The sequence below is a fragment of the Enhydra lutris genome, unplaced genomic scaffold, assembly GCF_002288905.1.
Source record: "Enhydra lutris kenyoni isolate GAN:26980312 unplaced genomic scaffold, ASM228890v2 scaffoldscaffold10, whole genome shotgun sequence".
NCBI lineage: Eukaryota > Metazoa > Chordata > Mammalia > Carnivora > Mustelidae > Enhydra > Enhydra lutris.
Window position 1 is genome coordinate 15043537 of NW_019154094.1, and position 24545 is coordinate 15068081.

The following is a 24545-nucleotide window of genomic DNA, read 5'->3' on the forward strand; positions in this document are numbered from 1 at the left end:
TCTTTTAAAAATTAATAAATAAAAGCTAATGCTTTCAATATTAAAAAATGATGAAAACAAATCACAAGGGGAGATCTAATGCCAAATAGAATGATTTCCTGGGCAAATCCTTCCCTTACAGAATGCTCCATATTTCTATAGTAGCCCTGGAATTAGGTGGAAGCCTATTAGGACACAAGTCTGGTACATTACTTAGCCTCAGACATTTGGTATACTTATTTAGTAATTTCCTCCTGTTAGGGTAACGATTTTTCCTAGTAGATTAGAGAGTATCTACTTATAAAAACCATAATCTTCATAGTTGAAAACATATACACACACAAGAAAGAGAAAGGAAGGAAGAAAGGAAGGAAGGAAGAACATGTAAGTTAAAAAATGTAAAACAGATTTGTGAAATGGAAATTAGGGAAAGTTAATTTTAACTATTCAAAGGCAAGAAAACAAATGTGAAGGGAATGCAAGGAAAAAACAAAAACAAAACAATAAACAGTTCAAGGATAAGGCAAAGGAGCTCTTCTTCCTTTCTTTCCTAAACCAGTGAATCCTAAAGCAGACATGGTGCATGGTAGGCATCTCTGCCAGGAGGGAAAGAAGACATGCTGGCTCAGAGCGGGGTGTGAGGACCTTTGTAAGACATCCACATGGAGGAGGTGGCTTTCTGGGGGACTGCTGGAATGTGGTGAAGATGTACATGTGTGGAGGTGATCTGGTTTGGGATGACAGAGGGCAAGAAGTTATGCAAAGCCTGGAGGGGCAGCCTGGTGTGGAGTGTCAGAACCAGAGTGCGTTGAAGCTGTCCATGCTGGAACATAAGAGCAGGGGAAATAGGGTGTTCACAGGGAGAGGTGGCCTGGAAAGAGGCGTAGGAGCACAGCAGGGTATGGAGGGCATTCCTGTGGGGGCTTCTCTAGCATTGGGAGCCAGATCACAAGCAAAGTAAGGATGGCACCCATATGGAGAGGAGGCCTAATGTACAAAAGAGAAGGCTAAATGGCATGGGAGGGTAACCACATGGGGGTCAATCTAGCATGGAGCAGAGCCTGAGAAGGTAAGGAAGGTATCCATGAAGAAGGGCAGCTGGGTATGGAGTGTCAAAGCCCTAAAGGAGTAAGAAAATATTTGCATAGAGGAGAGAGTTTAAGCAGAGATGAGAGACTGGTTACTAATAGGGACTGATCCAATAAATAAATTAATTAAGGATAATAGGAGGTAGTCCCTCAGAAAGGGAAAAGAAATACAAATATAGAAAGGGAGAAAACTAGAATGAACCCTGTCTTATAGGACTGGAATTGGGGGTACTAGTATGACTTTATGCTTTTTAATATATACAGATTTGGAAATAAATACATATGCAAAAATGTGTATGTATTATATATGAGTATGTATGCATGCATCCCCTTACAAATATGTATATACTTCCTAGCTCTGTCCACTGAGAGGGCCTAAAATCAATGATATCCCAATAGCACTGAGCACAAGTAGTACCCAGACCTTGGCTTCTGAATCTTATTCTCCACTTTAAAAATAAATAAATAAATAAAGCCAAGGCTCTTTGGAGAAATGGCTGATTCCAGGTTCCAGGGCCAGGGAAGGAAACACACAAGATAATCTTCGAATCAAGAGAACTGAAAACATATGTCCATACAAAGGGTTACATACAAATGTTCATAGTAGCATTACACATAATAGCTAAAAAGTAAAAACTGTCTGAATGTCCTTCAGTGGATTAATGGATAAACAAAATGTATATCCACACAATGGAACATCATAAAATGAAGTAATGATTCATGCAACTGCATGTATAAACCATGAAAATGATATGCTAAGTAAAAGAAAGTAGACACAAAAAGCCACATAATTTATGATTCTATTTATGTGGTATGGCCAGAATAGGAAACCTATGGAGACAGAAGGTAGATTAGTGATTCCCAGGGGCTGGGGAGGAAGGAAGAAATGGGGACTAACTGCCACTAGGAACAGGGTTACTTTTTGAAGTGATCAAATGTTTTAAAGATTTTATTTACTTATTTGACAGACAGAAATCACAAGTTAGGCAGAGAGGCAGGCAGAGAGAGAGGAGGAAGCAGGCTCCCTGCTGAGCAGAGAGCCCAATGCAGGGCTCGATCCCAGGACCCTGGGATCATAACCTGAGCCGAAGTCAGAAGCCTTAACCCACTGAGCCACCCGGGCACCCTGAAGTGATCAAATAGTTTAGAACTAGAGAGTAGTGAAGCACAACTTTCTGAATATAGTAAAAACCACTGAACTGTATACTTTGAAAGAGTGAATATTATGGTATGTGAATTATGTATCAATTTTTTAAATTAAACACGAAAAGACAAACTTGGAACATCTTTTCTTTTTTAAAGATTTTATTTACTTATGTGTCAGAGAGATAGAACACAAGCAGGCTCCCCACTGAGCATGGAGCCCAATGCAGGGCTCTATCCCAGGACCCTGGGATCATGACCTAAGCCGAAGGCAGATGCTTAACCAACTGAGCTACCCAGGTGTCCCAAGCCTGGAACTCCTTATACACAAAAGCAAGTAAGTATTTAAAGAATGACAAGAATATATTAAAAAAAAAAAATAGAGGCCAACTTGAAGTGAGACAAGTCTCACTGGCTAAACTGGGGACAACTGAAATAGCAAATGAGAATAATGGACTTTAATAACCTGTTGAATAAAACAGGAAACCAAGAGTCCATACAGATATACACAGCATGATGTTTTAAAATATTTCTACAAATTCTTTGACACTGTCTTTATTTTTTTTTAAAGATTTTATTTATTTATTTGACACAGAGAGAGAGATCACAAGTAGGCAGAGAGGCAGGCAGAGAGAGAGGAAGAAGCAGGCTCCCTGCTGAGCAGAGAGCCCGATGTGGGGCTCGATCCCAGGACCCTGGGATCATGACCTGAGCTGAAGGCAGCGGCCTAACCCACTGAGCCACCCAGGCGCCCCTGACACTGTCTTTAAAACATGGAACCTAATTCTCCCCTCCTTAGCTCTGAACTAGATTAATGGCTTACATGTAATGAGCAGAATAAGGACAGTATGCAAGTTTGAAGGTTAGGTCATAAAAGACATGGTGGCTTCAGCCTTCTCTTGGATCACCTCTGAAAGCTGTGGGAACATTCAAGCTGCCCTATGGACAGCTCCACATGGCTAGAAATGAGCCCTCCTGTTAACAACCACAAGGAACTGTGACCTCCAGTCAGCAGCCAAGTAAGTAAGCCTTTTTGGGAAACAGATCCTCCAGCCTCAGTCAAGACCCTCATACCCACCTTGTCCAACTGACTAAAACCCTGCCTGATATCTTGACTGCAACTTCATAAGAGATCTAGAGCTAGAACCACCTAGCTAAGCCGTTCCTAGATTCCTAATCTTCAGAAACTGTATGAAGTCATATTTGTTCTTTTAAGCCTCATAGTATTGGGGTAATACATAGCAATAAATAACTCATATACATAGTTTCAAAGTGCCTCCCAACAAAATAGTTAATCACAAAAGGAAAACGAGTAGTTTATCATTGAGAAGCTTGGAGAACACCACAAAGTGAACATTATCAGTAACATGGCAAACTAAGTCCCTACCAAAGACACAGAGCTCGCATTTAATCTCAAGTAAATCCCAAACAAACCTAAACTGAGGGACTTCCTGCAAAGTAACTGTCCTGTAATCCACAAGAAGCTCAGGTGTGTGAAAGGGACTGAGGAGCTATTCCAGACTGAAGGAGAGAGACTGAAGAAGCATGACAAGTAAATGCAACAGATAATTCTCAACTAGACAGTATTGTGACAACTGGTGACATCTGAATTAAACGGTATTAATTTATCAACATTAATTTCACAATTCTGATGACTGCAATGTGTCTTTATTTGTAGGAGATAGACACTAAAGTATTCAGAGATGATGAGACAACAGGTCTCCAACTATCAAGTGGTATGAGGAAGTAGTCTTCTGAACTATACTACTACTTTTCTGTAAATTAGTGGCTGTTTCAAATTTATATGTATATATACACATATGTATATATAACTACATATACTGTGCACATATACACTTACATATACATTTACATAAAATTTTGAAACAATCACAAATTTATAGAAAAGTGGTAAGTGTGTGTGTGTGTTAAGTATATATTTAATAGTGGCGTGCCTATAAGGCATTAAAGCTGCAAATTACTTTTTCTCAAAAGTATTGTGAAATATAATCAGTAAGGGCATAAACAGACACCCAGTAGAGTTACAAGATAGAGCATTCTCTGAAACCCCTGTATTACTTTAGAAATACCTATTACAAAAAGTTTTATTGGGGAGGTAAGTATTAAATATTCAAGAAAGAAACCCTGTCTCCAGCTCTAAATTTAATAAATATAGGTGGTAGGCATCTAATTAACTGCAGTATAAAATTACTAAAATGAGGGTCTATAGGGAAATTACAGGGTATTTTTTAGCACTACTTTCATGTCCCCATTCTGGAGTGCCATGCTTTATGCTAAGCTCCATTGTCTCCCTCAAAAGAGTCATCCCCTAGAAAAAATCAGAAACTTACTCCAAATAAATAAACAGATGAATAAATAGATACATATATAAATAGACAAGTAAATAACTAGATAAATAACTAGGCAAGTAAATAACTAGATAAACTTTTTTCCAGAAAGACATAGCATGTTGTTATAATCTTAAAAGCTAAAAGAAACTAACACGTATCAATGATATCAGACACATTTTATATAGTAATAGACTTTTACAGTCTTTGAAACACAAAACACCCCTAGCTGTTATCTACTCTGCCAATGGGGTAGAAAGCCAAGATGGCTTCGTTCTCAAGATGGGGGCAAGGAGGAACATGACACATAACTGATATGCCTCTTGCATCACTATGAGGAACCAATAGCAAGTATCATCAGGTAAAATGTCCTTGACTCTAGGCAAGAGAATGTGTTTCTTTCAACAGAGAACTGTCCCTCAATTCTAAGCCCAACTTAAAAACTGAATGAGAAGACTATGTGATCAAGAGAGCTGACACCAAAGTCAGGGTCCATGTACTAGTGGTAGCTGAATGAGACTTGACCTGGTACAAGGAGGGAGATGAGTGCCTACACTGAACTGCATTTTTTTTTTTAAGATCTTTTATTTATTTATTTGACAGAGAGAGAGAGAGAGATCACAAGTAGGCAGAAAGGCAGGCAGAGAGGCGGAGAAGCAGGCTCCCTGCTGACCAAGGTGCCCAATGTGGGACTCAATCCCAGGACCCTGGGATCGCGACGTGAGCCGAAGGTACATGCTTAACCAACTGGGCCACCCAGGCGTCCCTGAACTGCATTTCTGCAACTCAGCTTCAAACATCTTTCCAGGTCTCAGTCCTTTGCTCTCAAGCTCACTCTTGGTATAAAAATATCACCTTCAATATAAGTGATAAACATTTAAACTTTTATTCACATGAATAAATGTACAATGTAAGTTCTCCACACACAAAATGAAGAGTGCTGTCGCTAAGCTGAGTGTCAGACACTAAGCACTTGGCACAACGCTGTGTGAGCCTATTATTGTTCAACTTTCAGTTTTCTCACCTCCTGAGCAATAAGAAAAAAAAAAAAACAACAAACTCACTTGTTCTACTTTTTTAAAGATTTTACTTATTTATTTATTTGACAGAGAGAGTGCATGTGAGAGGGACGGGGAGGGGCAGAGGGAGAAGGAGAGAGAGACTCTCAGGCAGACTCCCTGCTGAGCTTGGAGCTGGACACTGGGCTGAATCACATGACCCTGACTGAGAGCATGATCTAAGTGGGAGCCATCCAGGTGCCCCCAACTTGTCCTACTTTAAAAACAAGAACATGTCATTTAGGGGCGCCTGGCTAACTCAGTTGTTCAGCGTCTGCCTTCAGCTCAGGTCATGATCCCAGATCCTGGGATCAAGCCCTGCACCTGGGCAGGGGGAGAGGTGGGGGGAGGGTCCCCGCTCAGCAGGAGGCCTGCTTTTCTCTCTCACTCTCCCTGTTTGTGTTCCCTCTCTCGCTGTCTCTTTCTCTATCAAATAAACAAATAGGGGCGCCTGGGTAGCTCAGTGGGTTAAAGCCTCTGCCTTCAGCTCAGGTCATGATCCCAGGGTCCTGGGATCGAGCCCCGCATCAGGCTTTCTGCTCAGCAGGGAGCCTGGTCCCCCTCACTCTCTGCCTACTTGTGATCTCTGTCTGTCAAATAAAAAATAAATAAAAATCTTAAAAAAAATAAAAATAAAAATAAACAAATAAAATCTTAACAACAACAAAAAAAAGAACATGTCATTCATAATCAGGAGAAAAGACACATGCTAATAAAAAGTGTTAGTGGTAGGAATAATTAATTGCCACAAAAGCAAAGATAACTGATAATAAACTGAAAAGCATTAAGATTTGCACCCAGCAGTTCAAAAGAAAATATGTCTAGTAATCAAATTCTATACTAACTCATGCCAATTCTTTAATTCTTTAAAACGAACAAAGTGTCAAAAGTATAAATAGTAGGGGTGCCTGGGTGGCTCAGACGGTTAAAGGGACTGACTCTTGGTTTCGGCTCAGGTCATGATTTCAGGGTCCTGAGACTGAGCCCTATGTGGGGCTCTGTGACACTCGTGGAGCTGGCTTAAGATTCCCTTTCCCTCTGCCCTCTCCCACCCACTTGCATGCAGGCAGTCTCTCTCTCTGTCCAAAAAAAAAAAGTATAAATAGTATGCATCCTTCTTAGTATATTTTTCCTGTGATAACTGTTCATTTACTTTTCATTCTAAGAATGCTACAACATCTAATTTTAAAAGGATGTCAATTTGTTTTTAAGTAAGATTTATAATGTTCATACAGTAAAATTCACACTTAACAAAGATTTAGAACACGTCCATCACTCCAAAATCTCCCTCATCCTTTTTGTAGTTGATTCCCCACCCCCATGCCCAGCGAACCACTGGTCTGATGTCTGCCCCTTTTCCAGAATATCATATAAATGCAATCATTCAGTAAGCAGCTCTTTAAGATCTGGCTCCTTTCACTAAGCATAATGCTTCTGAGTCATCTATGTTGCAGATTGTATCAACAGCGCACTTTTTTTTTAGTTGCTAAGTAGTGTTCCATGCACATGCATGAATCACAATTTGTTTATCCAGTTACCAGTTTATGGACATTTGCTATGTTTCCAGTTTTAGGCTGGTATGAATAGAGCTGCTATAAACATTTGCATACAGGTCTTTGTGTGGATATGTGCTTTCATATTTATTGGGGTGAATTCCTAAAAGTGGGATTAGTGGGTTGCCCTAAAGCCAAGTATATAAAACAAATCAAGCATACAAAATGAATCACTCTTTTTTTAATTTTTAAAAATTTTTTTTTAATTTTTTTTTTAAAGATTTTATTTATTTATTTGACAGACAGAGATCACAAGCAGGCAGAGAGGCAGGCAGAGAGAGAGGAGGAAGCAGGCTCCCTGCTGAGCAGAGAGCCCGATATGGGGCTCGATCCCAGGACCCTGAGATCATGACCTGAGCTGAAGGCAGAGGCTTAACCCACTGAGCCACCCAGGCGCCCCCTTTTTTTTTTTTTTTAATTTGACAGACAGAGATCACAAGTAGGCAGAGAGGCAGGCAGAGAGAGAGGAGGAAGCAGGCTCCCCGCAGAGCAGAGAGCCTGATGCGGGGCTTGATCCCAGGACCCTGTGATCATGACCTGAGCCGAAGGCAGAGGCTTCAACCCACTGAGCCACCCAGGCACCCCAATGAATCACTCTTTGAAGCAATATTCCATGCAGTTTAAAGGTCACATACACAAAGTTCTATACACACAAAAATCAAACCAAAAATCCCATTCTAAGTCTTTTGCATGACTCCTGATTGCTTGTATTACTATTTAATAACTGCTCGGCAAGAGCAGTGGCTTCTCAGCCTGGAATGCACGTCAGAACCACCTAGGAGCCGGGACTTGCATACCAGTCCTAAGATTTCTATTCAGCTGTTCTGGTTAAGGCACAGGCACTGGTACGTTTTCCTTTTCTTTTTTCAGTGCTAGATTCACTCTCCCTTTTTTTATTTTGCATTTTGAAAAGTTTCAAACATACAGAAAAATAAAGACAATTATGTAAGAACCACCATTTATATATCATCTAGAGTTAACCATGTTTTATCATTTTTACTTAATTAATTTTTTTTTTAACTGAAGTATTTTAAGAGTCTTAGTTTCTACCAACTGAGTTAACTGGGCACTTCTTACCGAAGTATTTAATTTTATTTTATTATTATTTTTTAAAGATTCTTTTTTATTTGAGAGACAGAGAGAGTGAAGGAGAGAGCAGGAGCAGAGGAGGGGAGGAAAGGTGGAAGGAGACTCCCGACTGAGCAGGGAGCCTGATGCAGGACTCGATCCTAGGACTTCAGGAGCACTACCTGAGCAAAAGGCAGACGCTTCACTGACTGAGCCACCCAGGTGCCCATTACTTAAGTATTTTTTTTTTTTATTTGTTTGTTTGTTTGTTTGACAGAGAGAATGAGAGAGAGAGCATGAGAAGAGGGAGGATGAAAGGGAGAAGCAGACTCCCTGCCAAACCGAAAGCCCGATGTGGGACTCGATCCCGGGACTCCAGGATCATGACCTGAGCTGAAGGCAGTTAACCAACTGAGCCACCCAGGTGCCCTACCTAAGTATTTTAAAATAAAATAGAAACCTCATGACATTTCATCTCAAAGTACTTAAAAATGCATCTCTAAAAAGTAAGTCCGTTTTCTTACATGATTACAATGCCATTCTCACACCAAACCAAACAAAAAATAATTTGTTTCTACCATGTAATACCCAATCCATATCCAAATCTCCCTGTCAAAGCTCATAATATACAGTAAGGGATAAACTACCGATTTACAATATATGAAACATAATGACTACTTTCTTCCAGTTCTTTTCCCCTTTTTCTTCCCATTTTTTCCACAATTAAGAACATTCATTTCCTAAAGAAATTTAAAACAATATCACAAAGTAAAAGAGAAAAGGCAGTTAATAAAATTTACCTGAAAAGATCCACCTCATGAACAGTAGGTAAAATAACAGATATATGTGTGTCTGCCTGAGATAAAAAAGAAAAAATATAGAAAATGTCACTAAAATTTATAGAAATTGATTTCTATCATTTATCTATCATATAAAATATCTATCTTGTAATCAATAAGCTATGTTGCCCTATCTTTTAAGATTCTCTTCCTCCAGAAGCAGCCGCAAAGAGAACAGGTCTTACCAATCTCCCCTAACACAGTACAAGGTCAAGGATGACAGATTCCTTGGATAAAGCATTAACCCAAAAGTCAGAAAGTAGATTAATTCACAACTGCCTGAAATATTACCATAATACAACAGGCAAAGTTAGTTTTCCTACTGCTTTCCATTTTAATTCAATTCAAACAATGGGAGTGCTAATACACCAGTTACACATTTCAAATAAAAACTTCAACCCCACCCATGAACAGATGTAGCTTTAGGAGAAATGAAAGATAATCATAACTACAGAATCCTTTTGACTGAGTTTCCTACAAACAAAAGTCTGTTGACCTCTCTTCTAAGAAGATGAGAGGATTTACGTATTTTCCCGTAGTCCTCACAGTTACAATATAAATTCTGAGTTCTCTGAGTTCTTATTACGAAATTATTTAATGCGTATTTCAGTAACATTCAGACATATACCATAAACCCAAGAAACTCTGCATCTGCTAGTTTTAAGAATTCAGTTAAAGAAACTATATATGGTAGATTATTCTACCACAGTGCCACACTACCTGCTGAGTTAACTGTGCTATTTGAGTTGTCCCAGGCTTGTCATGACACGTGGGAATCCGTACCTTAAAGAGAATGAGAAGAAATTAACTTTGGCTACAAAAGAATGTCCTTTATATAATCGTGAGTCCCATTACAATGAGGGATTAGAAACACTCTTACCACTAAAAAAGTACACTCAGCAATGCCTAAAAAGCCATAAAAACAAAGTATCTGTATCAGACTTTACAACTACAGTCTTATTTATCTTTAGTCACAGCAGAAGGTAAGTGAACCAAAGTCTCCATATTCCCATGCACATGGAAATCACTAACCCACTGAGAAGCAAATGTGCTGGAAAACAGAAAAAGGGCATCTGCTTCATACTGCTTCTTGTTTATTGTTCCAGTCTTTGCTTCATTAATACATACACACCCAAACACACCCTCTCAAGCTTGCCAAACTATGGGATAAATCTAACAGGAAACCATGAGAACTTTCAAGCCAGAGTTACAAGTACTACTTTTGATGATCTCCCAGGGAAAAAAACAGAACACATCCTACAGAAATGAGTATATCTAAAAACAGAGCATTGCCAAAAATAAGTCCAACTTGAAAATGAATTGCAAAAGCACTTAGAGAACATTCATACAAATCCTTTGAGCAAAATGTTACTACACTAAGAAAGGAAAGGAAGGAAAAGGAAAAGAAAAAAGAAAAGGAATGGAAAAGAAAGGAGAAGTGAATAGAGCACAATACCCTGGGATGGACATGTTTGGTCTGGCATTACACATTAAGATCATTCAAACCTAAGAACCAATGGCTTTCCTCATTTCTCTTAATTTTTACTAATTCATAGTCAATTCTACAAAGCATTCTGCAATGCCACCGTCTCTGGAGGGCCACAGAGTTGCAGAAGTCTAGAAGGTGGGATTTACATTCACATGTATTATGTAAGAATGACACCTTTGTGCAAACTCTGCAGGATGAAACAAAATAGGTGGCCCCTGGAGTTGTGTGACTAATGGCTCTGTACAGCAGGAGGAACTGTGATACCTCTGTAACTCCTCACATACAAGTGAAAGCAGTAACAGGACTGGACATCACTAGAAAGTTAAAAAGCAAAACTCATCTATTAACTTCCTAGAGTTCCTCAGAAAATGAAACAAATGAAATAAAAGATATTACCTTCATTACAACCCCCATAATAGGCAGGTGTAATGTCTTCCCTGGCACTGGGGCAGGCCATCGGTCAACATCATTACAAGCTGAAAAATAAAATATTTCCTTATTATAAGTTCCAATATTAAAATATGAAAAATGAAACATCAGAAATTAGAACTCCTTTCTATAGAGCAGGAAAAATATACTGGGAAGGTGGAAGATAAAAGGTAAAAGAAAAGTAAAAGTAGTGAAAATATATTTCACCAGAAATATACCTGTGGTCTAGGATATAAATTGGTTCATCAATTTTTGAAAGCAACAAAATAATAGGTTTAAAGGGAATTTTCCTATTTATTTATTGCTACTAAAATTAGCTACCAAAAGCATACCACCTGATAGAGGCCTCTGTATAGCATGACAAAGATTTCTGTTTAAATAGTACTCCAAAAAGCAGAGCTATCAACTCCGTATTTGTTTATTATTACCCTAATAAATAGGCATCATCTATGTTGCAAAAGGAGGTAATAAAAGATATGGTCTTTGGTGTTTGTAGGAAGAGGTGCAGAATAGTTTTATACCTCTCTCCTATCATATAGCCCTTAAAATTCTTAATTAATTTTTTTAGAAAGTCAACTTTATATTTATCAGCCATTTCCAGTAAAATTTTTAAAACTCTTGCATAAAGGTATCTAACTCACACAGTGTTTAACTTACCTGCTTCCAAATAAGGTTCACTCTTTTCAAAATACTCTGGTGCTATCTGTTTGAGCACAGTGTGAAAAAAATGAATATAAGGAAGTTTGCTGATCAAAACCAAGGACTAGAGAGAAAAAAGAAACATGTTTGTTTTTTTAATTTTCTTAATGATTATAACTTAAACTTGTCATTTCTTACATAATCAATTACTAATGAGCTAAATTCAGCAAAAGTGTGGATTCTGAAATAAAGCTTTTGCAGTGGATGGTTAAAAGAAAGACTACAAAAAACTACAGTTGCAGAATGAAAAACGTTTCACCTTACTACTACACCTCCCAAGCATAAAGGCATATTCACAGATTCTCCTGCTCTCCAGGAAAAATAATTTCCTATTAACAGACAAATGTCACGGATAATTTCTAAGGCCTCATTACTATTTACATTAGCAAAACGGTACCAGAATTAGCCAGATGAACTTTTCCTAATACAGAAGGAGCAAACTGTGATGCTTTTTCAAACTAAGACCTATGACTGTTGTATTTTAGTTTTCAAAAGTCATAGCCATACACTTAGAAATTGTGACTTGGGGTGCCTGGGTGGTTCTGTCAGTCAAGCACCAAACTCTTGATTTCAGCTCAGGTCCTGATCTCAGGGTCCTGGGATCAAGCTCCACATCAAGCTCTGCGCTCAGCATGGAGTTTGCTTGTCTTTCTCCCTGAACACATGCTCGCTCTCTCGCTCTCTGCCCCACCCCTCAAGTAAATAAATGAATAAATAAATAAAATCTTAAAAAAAAAAAATTGCAACTTTATAGTCGGGTCACTTCAAATATGGATTATGCCCATCTTTTTCATCTATTTTTTTTGAAAACTACTTTTTATTTTTCCATCCAATATCAAGTAGTAGTCAAGGTACATTCTAGTTACAAAAAGTAAAGGTGTGTCCCTGTTAGTTGGGATTAAATCAGAACCAATTTTTTTTTTAAATGTTGGTTAAGAAATCTTTTTAAAGTTTATTTACTTAAGTAATCTCTACGCCCAACATGGGGCTTGAACTAACAACCCCAAGATCAGGAGTCACATGCTCTTCTGACTAAGTCAGTCAGGTGCCCCTAATTTTTTTTAAGGAAATAAAATGACTGTACATTTAGAGTGGAAAGAGTAATGATTAAGATGTTGCTACAGTGTATTTACTGACTCTTAGGGGTTTCAAAAAGATACTGCGGGCTTTTATTAGTTGTAATAATATTATAATCAACTGTTTGTCCTTTCCCTCATTACAAAATGTGAAAATTAAGCAGATTCTTCTGGCTTTTGAGAGTTTCATACAATATCTATAATTTACCACCAGGAAACTAGCACAGAGATAGCAGAATGGCAAAATTCACTACCAGTTAAAAATCTAGGGACAAGTGTCTACAATCTAAAAAAACAAAAATAAAACGTAAGTTGTAGTATGTTTAAAGATTAAATATCATTTAAAGACTATTCATCCTTACAATTTCTATTTCTTTAGCCACAATATCAAAGTATTTTTCCTTAGTGTATATGAAATTTACCTTCTGGAAGTAGCCTCTTTTTAGACTTTTATCTCGAACTTGTCGGAAATATACATATCCATAAAAATAAGCAGGATCCTTCTATGAAAGAAGTGACAAATAAAAAAATACATATTGCCATCCTTTATTATTAACATCATGCTGCTTTATAAACCTGAACTGAAATACAAGGTATACACAAAGAGCTAGTTATGCTTTTCCACCAACACAAATAATCATGACAGTAACTGGCAGATCCAAACCTGCTAGCTTGCCCAAAGGGGAAATAATTATAACTAAAGTACTGAAGTCAGATTTTTCCCACTATAGTTTACTTAGCTTACGTTCTTTGTTCATATTTGTACTAGTTAATGGAAGTCAGAAAATAATCAAATTCTGTTTAAAAAAAAAAAATTCTGTTTTCCCCCAGTGCTACTTATATATTTTTTAATTGTGCCTACAAGTATGAGTTAGGGATAGTCTTAGTAAAATGAGGTATCCTATTGTAAAATTTCAAGAGAGAAAAAAGGAGTTAAATGCCAATGTGAATCTTACAAAGCCAGTTCTATTTTTACCTAATAGAAATGAAACACCGAAATGTTTATCAAAATACAATTTGAAAGTAACTACATTCCAAAAAACATAAGAAGTTTTTGTATCCTCATGAAATAAACTTTGACCCAGTTTCTAATTGGATTGTTACTCTTTGCTCAAATATTTATTAACCACCTGCTTAGAACAAGGTATTGTATTACATATTAGAGAAGTTAAAAGATGCTTCAAATACAATTCCTGAAGGAGCTCTTAATCTAAGGAGGGATGAAAACAAAGCTCAAGGCGAGTATACAGGAAAGAACACAGTGTTACAAGGAGGCCAAGAGGGAAGAGATTACCGCTGCCTATGCAGATCAGTAAAGATTTCATGGAGGCAACTGTTTTTAAAGTGGGCACAGGATCGATATGATTTAAACAAAGGCAAAGACATTCCAGGTTTATAGAGCCAGGAGTCTGAGCAAAAACAAGGACAGACAGAAAAATACAAGCTACCTCAGGAAAAAGCACATAGTTCAGTTTGGCTTAAATATGGTACCTGTATAGAAAGGAGATAAAGTTGGAAATTGGAAAGGTAAAGTGCTTAATTTGTAAGGCCCAAAAAGTGAGGATGAGGAAACAGTACTATCATTAGCTCTTTATTCATTAAGCAACAGACAGTCATTTTATATTTATTTTTATATAATATATATGTATACTTTAGCTAGCAACACTGTGTAAAATACATGACATTGGAAAAAACCCACAAAAGATGGGTTATCTTTGGGCAAGTTTCTTCTCCTCAACAGCCCTCAATTCCCTTATTTGCACAAGGAACTCTCTCAGAACACTGTAAGGAGGATTAATGAGATAACACATGCTTATTAATACAGTGCCTAGAACATAACATAAATAGTAGCTATCATTAACAGTTGAAAGAATATGTTAATAGCAATATCAAAAGGTCATGGAAAGAAGTAGATGGTTATAAGACATTTTGACAGTAATATTTTTGCTAACTGGGAGAGGGTTCCTGTCATTAGAGGAACCAGGGAGGTAAACTGCAAATGCTGATTTTAGGCAAATGATGTCATACTGGATGTGCTGATAGGACATGCAGATGGAAATGTTCCTCATGCAGTTAGAGACAGAAATGTGGAATACCAAACAGAGACAACACTGTGAAATCATCTGAATTATTAAAATTGCCTTTAATAAATAGTAAGTGTAAAACAAACCTCATTAAAAAATCAAAATGAGACAACTATAATTCTATCATGAAGTAGGGAATCTTCAACTCTGAGTGATATTTACTGGTATAGTACCACCTCAACTCCACATCTAAACAAAGAGTTATTAAAAATTGAAGGAAAACTACCTCAACATTCTGATCAATTTCTATACTTCACAACGGCATTATGTGTTTCAAGAATAGTAACTTTATAGAGTTCCTTTCTTTCGTGAGTTGAATCCTTATATATAATAGACTCACTTAGGAAATCTAGCACTATAATATAGTAATAAGACAAAAGCAAAATATTTCTGAATGCTATTAAGAGGTAGCTGAGTTCTAAAGTTTCCTCTCATGAGGACATTTTTCTATTACTACTTTTCCAACCTTTAAGTAAACTGGTAAATCTTTGTCATAATGATCCAGGAGACAATGCAGTGACACCCTCCTTCCAGAAGATTGTCGAAATCTAAAACAAAACTGGGTATCTCCAAGACAACCTAATGAAAACAAAAATGAAAGTAATTAAGAACAGCATAGTATAACATTTCTTTATCCAGATTCACCAAATGTTATCACTAAAAAGGTCCTATGAATTGTTTAAACCCATTTTATTATGTTTTAGAGAAAAAAACCGGAGATTCTGATTGTTCAAGTGACTTGTCCAAAGCCATCTTTGTTGGTTAGAGGCACAGCCATTAGCAAAACATACATCTAAACTCCTAGGTCTCTTTACTATTTTTCCTATTCCTATTTTCCCCATTTAATTAAAAAAAATCTTTAAACTGTTTGCATTTAATGTTGACTCACAAACATAATAATGAGAAAAAGAAGCCAAATACAAAAGAACATATACTGTTCAAATCCATTTATATAGTTGCTTGTTTTTCTTTTTTTAAAGCAGGCAAACTATAGAGTTTAGGGATGCATGGTTGGGTGATAAAAGTATAAAGAAAAACAAGACACTTATCACTGTAAGAATCAGGACTGTGGTTGCATTTGGATGGGGATGGGAAACAGTGCTCAGGAGGGGACATGAGGGGGCTTCTAAGGCACTGGCGATGTTCTATTTCTAGACCTTGTATGTGTTTTACATTTCACAGTGGGAAGGTTTTTTTAAAAAACATAATACAGCAGACTCAGGAAGTGCCCATGTAATAGATTCACTATTTTCATCATTTTAATTTAAAGAGTTTTTTTATTTTTTTCACTCTATTTTTGCTTTTTTTTAGAATCAGAATAATGGCAATTTTTAAATATGCTACAATTTTTTTTTTTTTTTTGCAATTCTCACATGACACTGCCTCATTGTAATATAGGGAAATACTAGTTATAAGAACAGTCTTGAAATGCCAATTTAGAACTGGCAAGTACGTGACAACAATTATCTAAATTTAACATTATCAGTGATATAATTCTGTGAAGTGTTTCTACAGGAAAATGATACCTATATTCATATCTGTCTGCATAGAACATCTTTAATTTCATTAGTCACTCATGGAAATTACTTAGATTTCTGTACCAGATTTAAGATAATCATTTCAAGCCTTTAAAAACATAATACATATATCTTTGTCATATGTTTTGTATTCTTTGTTAATGATGCTATAATATCTAATAAGTGGTCCTCAGCTGCCAACATCTCCAAACACATTACAGCTACCTTAATGCATGGTTAATCATTCATCAATATTTATTACTGTAGAAATTATAAAAATATTTAAAAGTCTCTCAATTAAGAATCCTAGTTACCTCTGTAAGCTATAATATGTGACTAGCACACTAAGACCCATGCTGTCTGGCATGCATCTCTACCTATTTTACTATATCCTACCTGAAATTTATTTTTGAAGATTTTATTTATTTAGTTGACAGAGAGAGACACAGCGAGAGAGGGAACACAAGCAGGTGGTGGGAGCAGGAGAAGCAGGCTTCCCGCTGAGCGAGGAGTCCAACATGGGGCTTGATACCAGGACTAAGAATACAAAGAAGTACTTATATTTCTTTTTTTTTTTTTTTTAAAGATTTTATTTATTTATTTGTCAGAGAGAGAGAGAGGGAGAGCAAGCACAGGCAGACAGAATGGCAGGCAGAGGCAGAGGGAGAAGCAGGCTCCCTGCTGAGCAAGGAGCCCGATGTGGGACTCGATCCCAGGACGCTGGGATCATGACCTGAGCCGAAGGCAGCTGCTTAACCAACTGAGCCACCCAGGCGTCCCAGTACTTATATTTCTTTAGCACATGAAGTTCTTAACAAAGGAAGCAAAAACTTGATAACACGTTTAAGTTTTTAAAAAGCAACTCAGTATATAAACCTAAATGCAATCATAGAAATTAATATTCCTTTGGTGGTAGAGGAAAGAAACACAGGGGACTGGAGGATAGGTGAAATCAGTTTCTTGATAGTTTAAAAATAAAGGGAATACATGAGACCTGAGATAATGGAAAATACTTTTAGCATTGTTTTAGTTCAAGAGATTTATATGTTGATTGTTCAATTTTTCCCTTTAGAAGACATTTAAGTATTTTTGTCTTTGTTTTTGAAAGAAAGAAAAGAAATTTTTTCTTTATTTTTAAAACGAACAAACACTCAATAGCATTCATCAACAGGGAAATGCAAATCAAAACCACAATGAGTTATCAACTCACACCTGTTAGAATGGCTAAAATCAAAACAGAAGAAACAACAAGTACTGGTGAGGATGTGGAGAAAAAGGAACCCTTGTACGCTGTTGGTGGGAATGAAAATTGGTGTAACCACTGTGGTAAACAGTTTGGAGGTTCCTCAAAAAATTAAACATAGAACTACCCTACAATCTAGTAATCACACTACTGGGTATTTACCCAAAGAATACAAGAACACAAATTCAAAAGGATATATGCATCTCTATGTTTACTGCAGCATTATTTATAATAGCCAAATATGGAAGCAGCCCAAGTGCCCATCAATAGATGAATGAATAAAGAGGATGTGCTGTGTATACATGCACATACACACGCATACAAACCACATCTTGCACATTTATATATACACAATGGAATCTTACTCAGCCATAAAAAAAGAATGAAATCTTGTCATTTGCAACAACATGGATGATCTAGAGAATATAAAGCTATGCGAAATAAGTTAGAGAAAGACAAATACCATACGATATCACTCATATGTGGAATTTAAGAAGCAAAACAAAGGGAAAAGAGAAAAAAACAAAGCAAGAAACAGACTCTTAACTATAGAGAACAAACAGATGGTTACCAGAGGGGAGGTGGGTGGAGAGATGGGTGAAATAGGTGATAGGGATTAAAGAGTACACTTACACTGATGAGCACGGGGTAAAGTACAGAATTGTTGAATCACTATATTGTACACCTGCAACTAATATTATGCTCTATGTTCATTATACTGGAATTAAAACTAAAAACCCAAAATATTTTCTTAAAAAAGAAAAGAAAGAAAAAGAAACTCCACTGAGAAGTATACACTGATTTCTCTGAGACACTTAATATGATAGAGCAGGAAAATGCAATGGCTCATACTAACAATAAAGATTTATTTTTGATGAGGTTGTAGGGTATCAGGATTGCCTTGTCCTTCCTAGATATTATTTTCTGCATGGCAAATGTAAAAAATCTGATTGCCAGGGAGCAGGTAGCTCAGTCGTTAAGCATATGCCCTCAGCTCAAGTCATGATCCCACGGTCCTGGGATGGAGCCCTGTATCAGTCTCCCTACGCAGTAGGTAGCCTGCTTCTCCCTCTCCCACTCCCCATGCTTGTGTTCCCTTTCTCACGTTATCTCTGTCAAATAAATAAATAAAATCTTAAAAAAAAAAAAAAAGTCTGGTTGCCAATCTGTACTGTCAGTTGATACTTCTTTAGTAACCTTCAGTGTGTGAAGGGACAGACCTCTGAAACACAAAACAGGAGCCATTTACCTCAACTGACAAGGCTAACATGCCTAAAGCCTTTTTGACCTGCTGAACTATCTTCCTGACCAATTCTGTACAGCTTATGAGTGTAGCTGGTCACGGGAAAGTTCTCACAGCATACCCATGATTTGAGAATGGAGCCGGGTGGTTAGAGATTTATAGCTATGAGAGTTTTATTACTTCTTTTTCACAAAATTCAGCATTTCCTTGTATTTCTAGATGCTATATATCTGTGTCTTAAAATCCAAAATGTGGCTTCTAAAGATAAAAGTCACTCAAATGCAACAAGATATTGAAAACTAAAAACAAACTAAACCAAATTTTTTTCTAAAGTCACAGGATCTAAGGTCTGTGTGGACAGCAGGTGGAGGAAATGGAGAATTGGCAAATCACTCCATTGGGAATCCCAAAAGCATTCTTCTTTATCTGCATACCAGAGAGTCTAAATCTTGTTTTACTTTTTTTAAGTGTGCACCATGGAAACAAAACTTAAATTATGATTCTTTCCTAAAGACTGCTCTACTGTACCTGGATTTCCCTCCCTAACAAATAAAAGCTATTTTGGGAAAAACTAAATCCACTTCAAAGTTGGCACAGGAATCCCAACATGCATTTCATAAATATCAGTGAAACAAACTGGATAATCAACAACTGAGAAGAGCACTCTCAAATACACATAAAACTCACAGCCTACTGCTGTCTAGCTTAATATTCATCTCCTAAGATGGCAAGGTGTCCTTTTTAAAACCTTTTGTCAATTTTATTTCTAAGTATCCACCATACTTTAAATAAAATTAACCCTAATTCATTTGATGTGCAGCTTATAAGGAAGGCATTACAAAACATCTGAACATCACTCAAATGTCTAAAATACTGAGCAAATTCTGATTTTACACGGAGTTACACCTGAGTCTAAATTCGGAAAAAAAGGGACACAGGGAGGGACTGACTACAAAACTAAAAATAAAAAAGTCTATCCAAACAACATGTAATTAGCTTCTTAGCCTTGAAGATCATGCGGAGAGGTGAAAAAGAGCCATGAAAACCGGCTGTGATCTGAAAGAGAAGAGTGTGCAGTGTAATCCACTGTGACTCCAATCACATAAAATCAGTTCATCCTGTAATGCATACAACTCAGCTTACCCTGAGTCCTGGAAGTCCAATCCAACACTCACTATATTCAGAACTAAATGCGTGGACTTTGTAAGGAAATGAGGAATGATCCTATAGGACCTCTCTATCATTATTTCATTAATAGGCAAACATACCAAGAGATTCTAATAATTCCAGGTTAGAACAAAAGCCCTACTGGGATTTCTCAAAGGCTTTTTTTTTTTTTTTTTAACCAAGATACCATTTCTTTTTCACATAATTCCTAAAACCTGAATTGCACATGTATATAGGAAAGAACTCTGGAAGCATTTATAAGGAAAGGAGAAATTAGTTTAAAAATTAAAATATCAAATCTCCCAAATAAAATGAACTAAACTGAATTAACAGGACATTAGAAGTAACCACAAAAGGAAAGGGAACTGGAGTGCCTTTGCTTCATAGGGTCCTAACTGTGTGTGGTCTAAGATGTGGAATGTTCTGGTCACTAGAAGCCTGAAAAGCTGTTTTGAAAGGGAAACATAAGAGGTAACCTGAAAGATTTCAACAATTAGGACCACACAAAGGGAGAGTTTGAAAAAGACCAGCAAAACCAAACTTGATAGTAACAGCAAACACTTTCACGGTGTTTTTTATATGCTAAGCACTATTCCAAGTGCTTTATGTATATTAACGCACACAAACTATTAAAGTAATTGATGGCCATGCTTCATAACCAGATTCACCCTATTGTGTATGTGTGTGTGTTTTAACTCACTGCTTTTACAGAGTTCTTGGTAAGCTTCCAAATCCTGAACTAAAAGTACACTACCTACTATAAATCCCCAAACATACCAATGTTGCTGGTTTTCAATCTCTTCACTATTTCAACAGTTTATTGCTTCTTGATGTTTTACCTCACTACAACGTAAGTTATTTTAAAAGTTGAACAAACTAAAATCAAAAAGACATGACTGGCATCGTAAAACTGAGAATCACAATCACTGACTTGTTAGGCGGAAAATGAATTTGCATTCTAACATTCTATTTCAAACCATTTTCATATATTAAGAGTATAATCAATATGCTTAGTATAAAATTCAACAAAAATACCACATGAAAAATAGTTACCTGAATTTGAATCTGGAAAAGACAAATAGCAAATATTGGTTTTCTGAAAAAGAAAACAAAAGCTATATATACTGACACACACACACACACACCAATAAAAACAAACAGAATATTACAGCAGACTATATGGAGCAATATTTTTACTTACTTCTTTATCAGTAAGTTTGGAATGTTGAGGATAAATTACCTGGAAGAAAAAGAATTAAATCTTGTTAGACAAATATACTAAGTGTATATTTTAGACATTAGCAGGTACTTCTAATACTGGTTGGCTATGATTAAATAGTTTTAAGAAATAGTTCACAAACTTCCAATATGACATATGGGAGAAGCTGGGAGAACTGAGCTGGATTTATATTAGGAAAAAAAATTTCCGAGTCAAAGTTACCTCTAAAAGAATGGTGAAATCTTGGTTTATCAAGAATAATTTACCAACTGAATTACTGTAACTTAAAGCTTACTGAGTCTTGTCTTTGGAAACCGAAAAGCTAAAGAGAATTCGATCTATCAGCTGGGTGGTACTCAAGAAATAATGATGTTCAATCGATTCTAAGAAGTAATGCAAATACCAGCTACTTATTAAAAGAAAAACTGTTAAGAGAAAATAATTATCTATAGTTTAAGAAATCTCAAAGGCCATCTCCCACCGTAAAGTCTATCCTAATTTCCTCCAATCCCTTAAAAAAGTCATTGCATTTTCTTAGGACAGGTCAGTTTAGTGCCTGTAGTGATCATAGCCACCTTCTGAGGGACACTCCTGCCCCAAAGCCGCTGCAAAGGAAGCAAGAATAGGCCAGAACAGCTCCTGTCAGAATAAGCACTAGTAAACACCAGACCCAAAGGCAGTGACTCTACAGGCCAGTCAACCAACTACCTAGATGTGGCTGGGTGTGAAAATTCTGCCCAAAAGAATACAGTGCTCAAGTGGACCAAACCAGACTCTCTTGGGAATATAAAGAAGAAATGAGATTAAGAGCAGCAGGTTAGTGGCTGATAGCAAAAAGGGGAGAAAACAACACAAAGTAGCTAAATTATGTTAATGTTGGGTTGCTAATGTGGGGATCCATGATTTCCCACTTCTGGAAGAGTTTATGAGTTCTTCCCATTCCCCAGCCGCCCCAGAGCCTAATAATCTTCCATTTCCAGATATAACATATAGTAGTATCACATTACAAACCATATTTAAATGGTTTCACACATTTATTTCACTTAGCTAGTCCTCATAATAATAGACAAGGCCAGTAACAGTATCTCCATTGTATATATAAGAAAATTAAGGTAAGAAGAAAGATGGGGAGAACTAATGCTTAAAGAGTATCTTCCAGAGTTTTTAATTTTCACAACAATTCTGTCAATTCTCCTTGTCTTTACAGAAGAGGGGACAAGTTCACAGTAGTTAAATAACTCTTCTGAATTTTACTTGTTTAGTAAGTGCCAGAGGTGGGCTTGAACTTAGGCCTGTCTCATTCCAAAGTACACAAGCCACCGTTCTTCACCCTTAGCAGGGATCATTACTGTGCAATCACAGCCCTCTTTCCCCACTAGTTAGGATGTGGCATATCATCCTTCTCAATCTAGGGCTATGGGGAGGGTCTAGAGAGCTGATACATTACATGAAAACCCATCTACCATTTCTGGAATAGACAATGACACCAAAGCCAATATTCTCTCTACTTATTCTGCTTTTGCATCCCGTGTTCTAACCAATCTAAATTAACCTCTGTTTCACAATTCATGAACGCATGAATCTGGTCTGTTTTGTTCACCACTCTATTTTTACACCTAGAACAGTCTCTGCTGCATAGTAAACACTAAAAATATATTTCTTCAATAAGTGGATATACCCTCAAATTAGTTCAACAACACAATATTTAATAATATGTAATTATTCTTCACACACACATAGATCTTCCTTGCTTCACCTTGAGACCATTTTACCTTGTTACCTTTAAAGCAGAAATGGCAAACTTATAATAATCTATTTAGTCCTATTTTATGAAATTCTCATTACATGTAAATTATACCAGAGTTGTCATCTTGATATATTTAGCGGCCTGTAGCAATAGCTTTACCTTAGACTCTAAGCTCAGTTTTATGTGAATGTCCTTCAGATTTTTCTTTCCTGAAATTAAACTATAAACTCAAAAGCAAATATACAAAATTTCACTTTTTTGTTACCTAAAGACTTCACAGTGGTTCCTCTGGACTTTGGTCTTCTATGGTTTAAAATACCAGCATGACAATATAGAAAAAAATGTTGGTATGTTTTACCCATATATATGAGTAGCCTGAATATATATAACGTGTGTGTGTGTGTATTTAAGGGGTTTATGTATGCTATATATATATTTAAGTAAGCTAAAAAGATCTAAGAACTATATAAACTATCAAGTCTGCCCTTTAAAAACTCTGATTGTACTAGATTATCAAAGAGTATTCTAGAATTTCATTTTAATGTACTCCATTAGGACTGCCCAGTGTTCTAATTCAGAAAAGATAAAATACTCAAAAAGAAGTAATGTACCTTTATATGTTATAGGTATGAAAATGTCCACTGTGTACTTAAGATAAAAAAATAGAGGGGCACCTGGGTGGCTCAGTCATTAAGCCTCTGCCTTCAGCTCAGATCATGATCCCACAGTCCTGGGATTGAGCCCCGCATCAGGCTCTCTGCTTGAGGGAAGCCTGTTTCTCCCTCTCTCTCTGCTAGCATTCCCTTTCTTACCGTGTCTCTCTCTGTCAAATAAATAAAGTCTTAAAAAAAAAGAAAATAGAAAAAAAATCATACTTAATTTTAGAACTTCAATTAAACTCCCTAGGTAAAAATTTAAAAAGTAACCACTGCCAAGTATCTCAAACTGCACAAATTGCAACCATTACTAGGTTATCTATGTACATAATTTATCTTGTAAAAAATAAAGTATAAATTGAAGTATGGGCAATCAATGTTAGTTTAGTCAGTTAGCTCCTGATAACTATACAGGCATTAATCAACTGTGGATTGGCCCCAGTACCTGGAGACGCCTCTCGCTTGAAGTTTCCTCTCTCCACAGCTCAAGTCCAGGCATCTCTGTCCCCCAGGCCACTGGCATTCCTGGGAGGCATCAAAGGGGGACAGAGAGCATCAGCTAATGTCACCCTGGTTCTGTTACCTATGTTAAGATCTTCCATGTTATAAGAAATAAGGGAGAGATGGCCAAGTAATAAGCCAAGAAAAAAGTAAATTTTATTTGATATCATTATTAAGGCCTAAAAATGATAACATAGCATAAATATCTCACATGATGATGTAATAGGAAAAACGTACCCCAGGAAAAAAATACTATTATATCTGCTGGAAAAGAGTATTACAAAACGTTTTAAATCAGGTTATTATCTTCAAAGGTATGTCTATCTGCCACTTGCCCCTGCCTATCCTAACATTCCCACCTCAATGTAGAAGAAATTATGGGTCCCAGGAGAAAGAAAA

At 36.7% G+C, this 24545-nt stretch overlaps 1 protein-coding gene across 1 annotated transcript in view; it reads right to left on the reverse strand.

Moving 5' to 3' along the window:
- Window positions 1-24545, reverse strand: part of LOC111143980 (DENN domain containing 6A) — a 61258-nt gene that overhangs the window by 25460 nt on the left and 11253 nt on the right. The window contains exons 2-9 of the mRNA XM_022498035.1: window positions 21225-21263; window positions 21077-21119; window positions 15320-15432; window positions 13192-13272; window positions 11652-11757; window positions 10962-11041; window positions 9797-9859; window positions 9038-9093 (exon numbers count right to left, since the gene is read on the reverse strand). Of these exons, the coding sequence (XP_022353743.1) occupies window positions 9038-9093; window positions 9797-9859; window positions 10962-11041; window positions 11652-11757; window positions 13192-13272; window positions 15320-15432; window positions 21077-21119; window positions 21225-21263 (581 nt within the window). The remainder of the gene's footprint in view (window positions 1-9037; window positions 9094-9796; window positions 9860-10961; window positions 11042-11651; window positions 11758-13191; window positions 13273-15319; window positions 15433-21076; window positions 21120-21224; window positions 21264-24545) is intronic.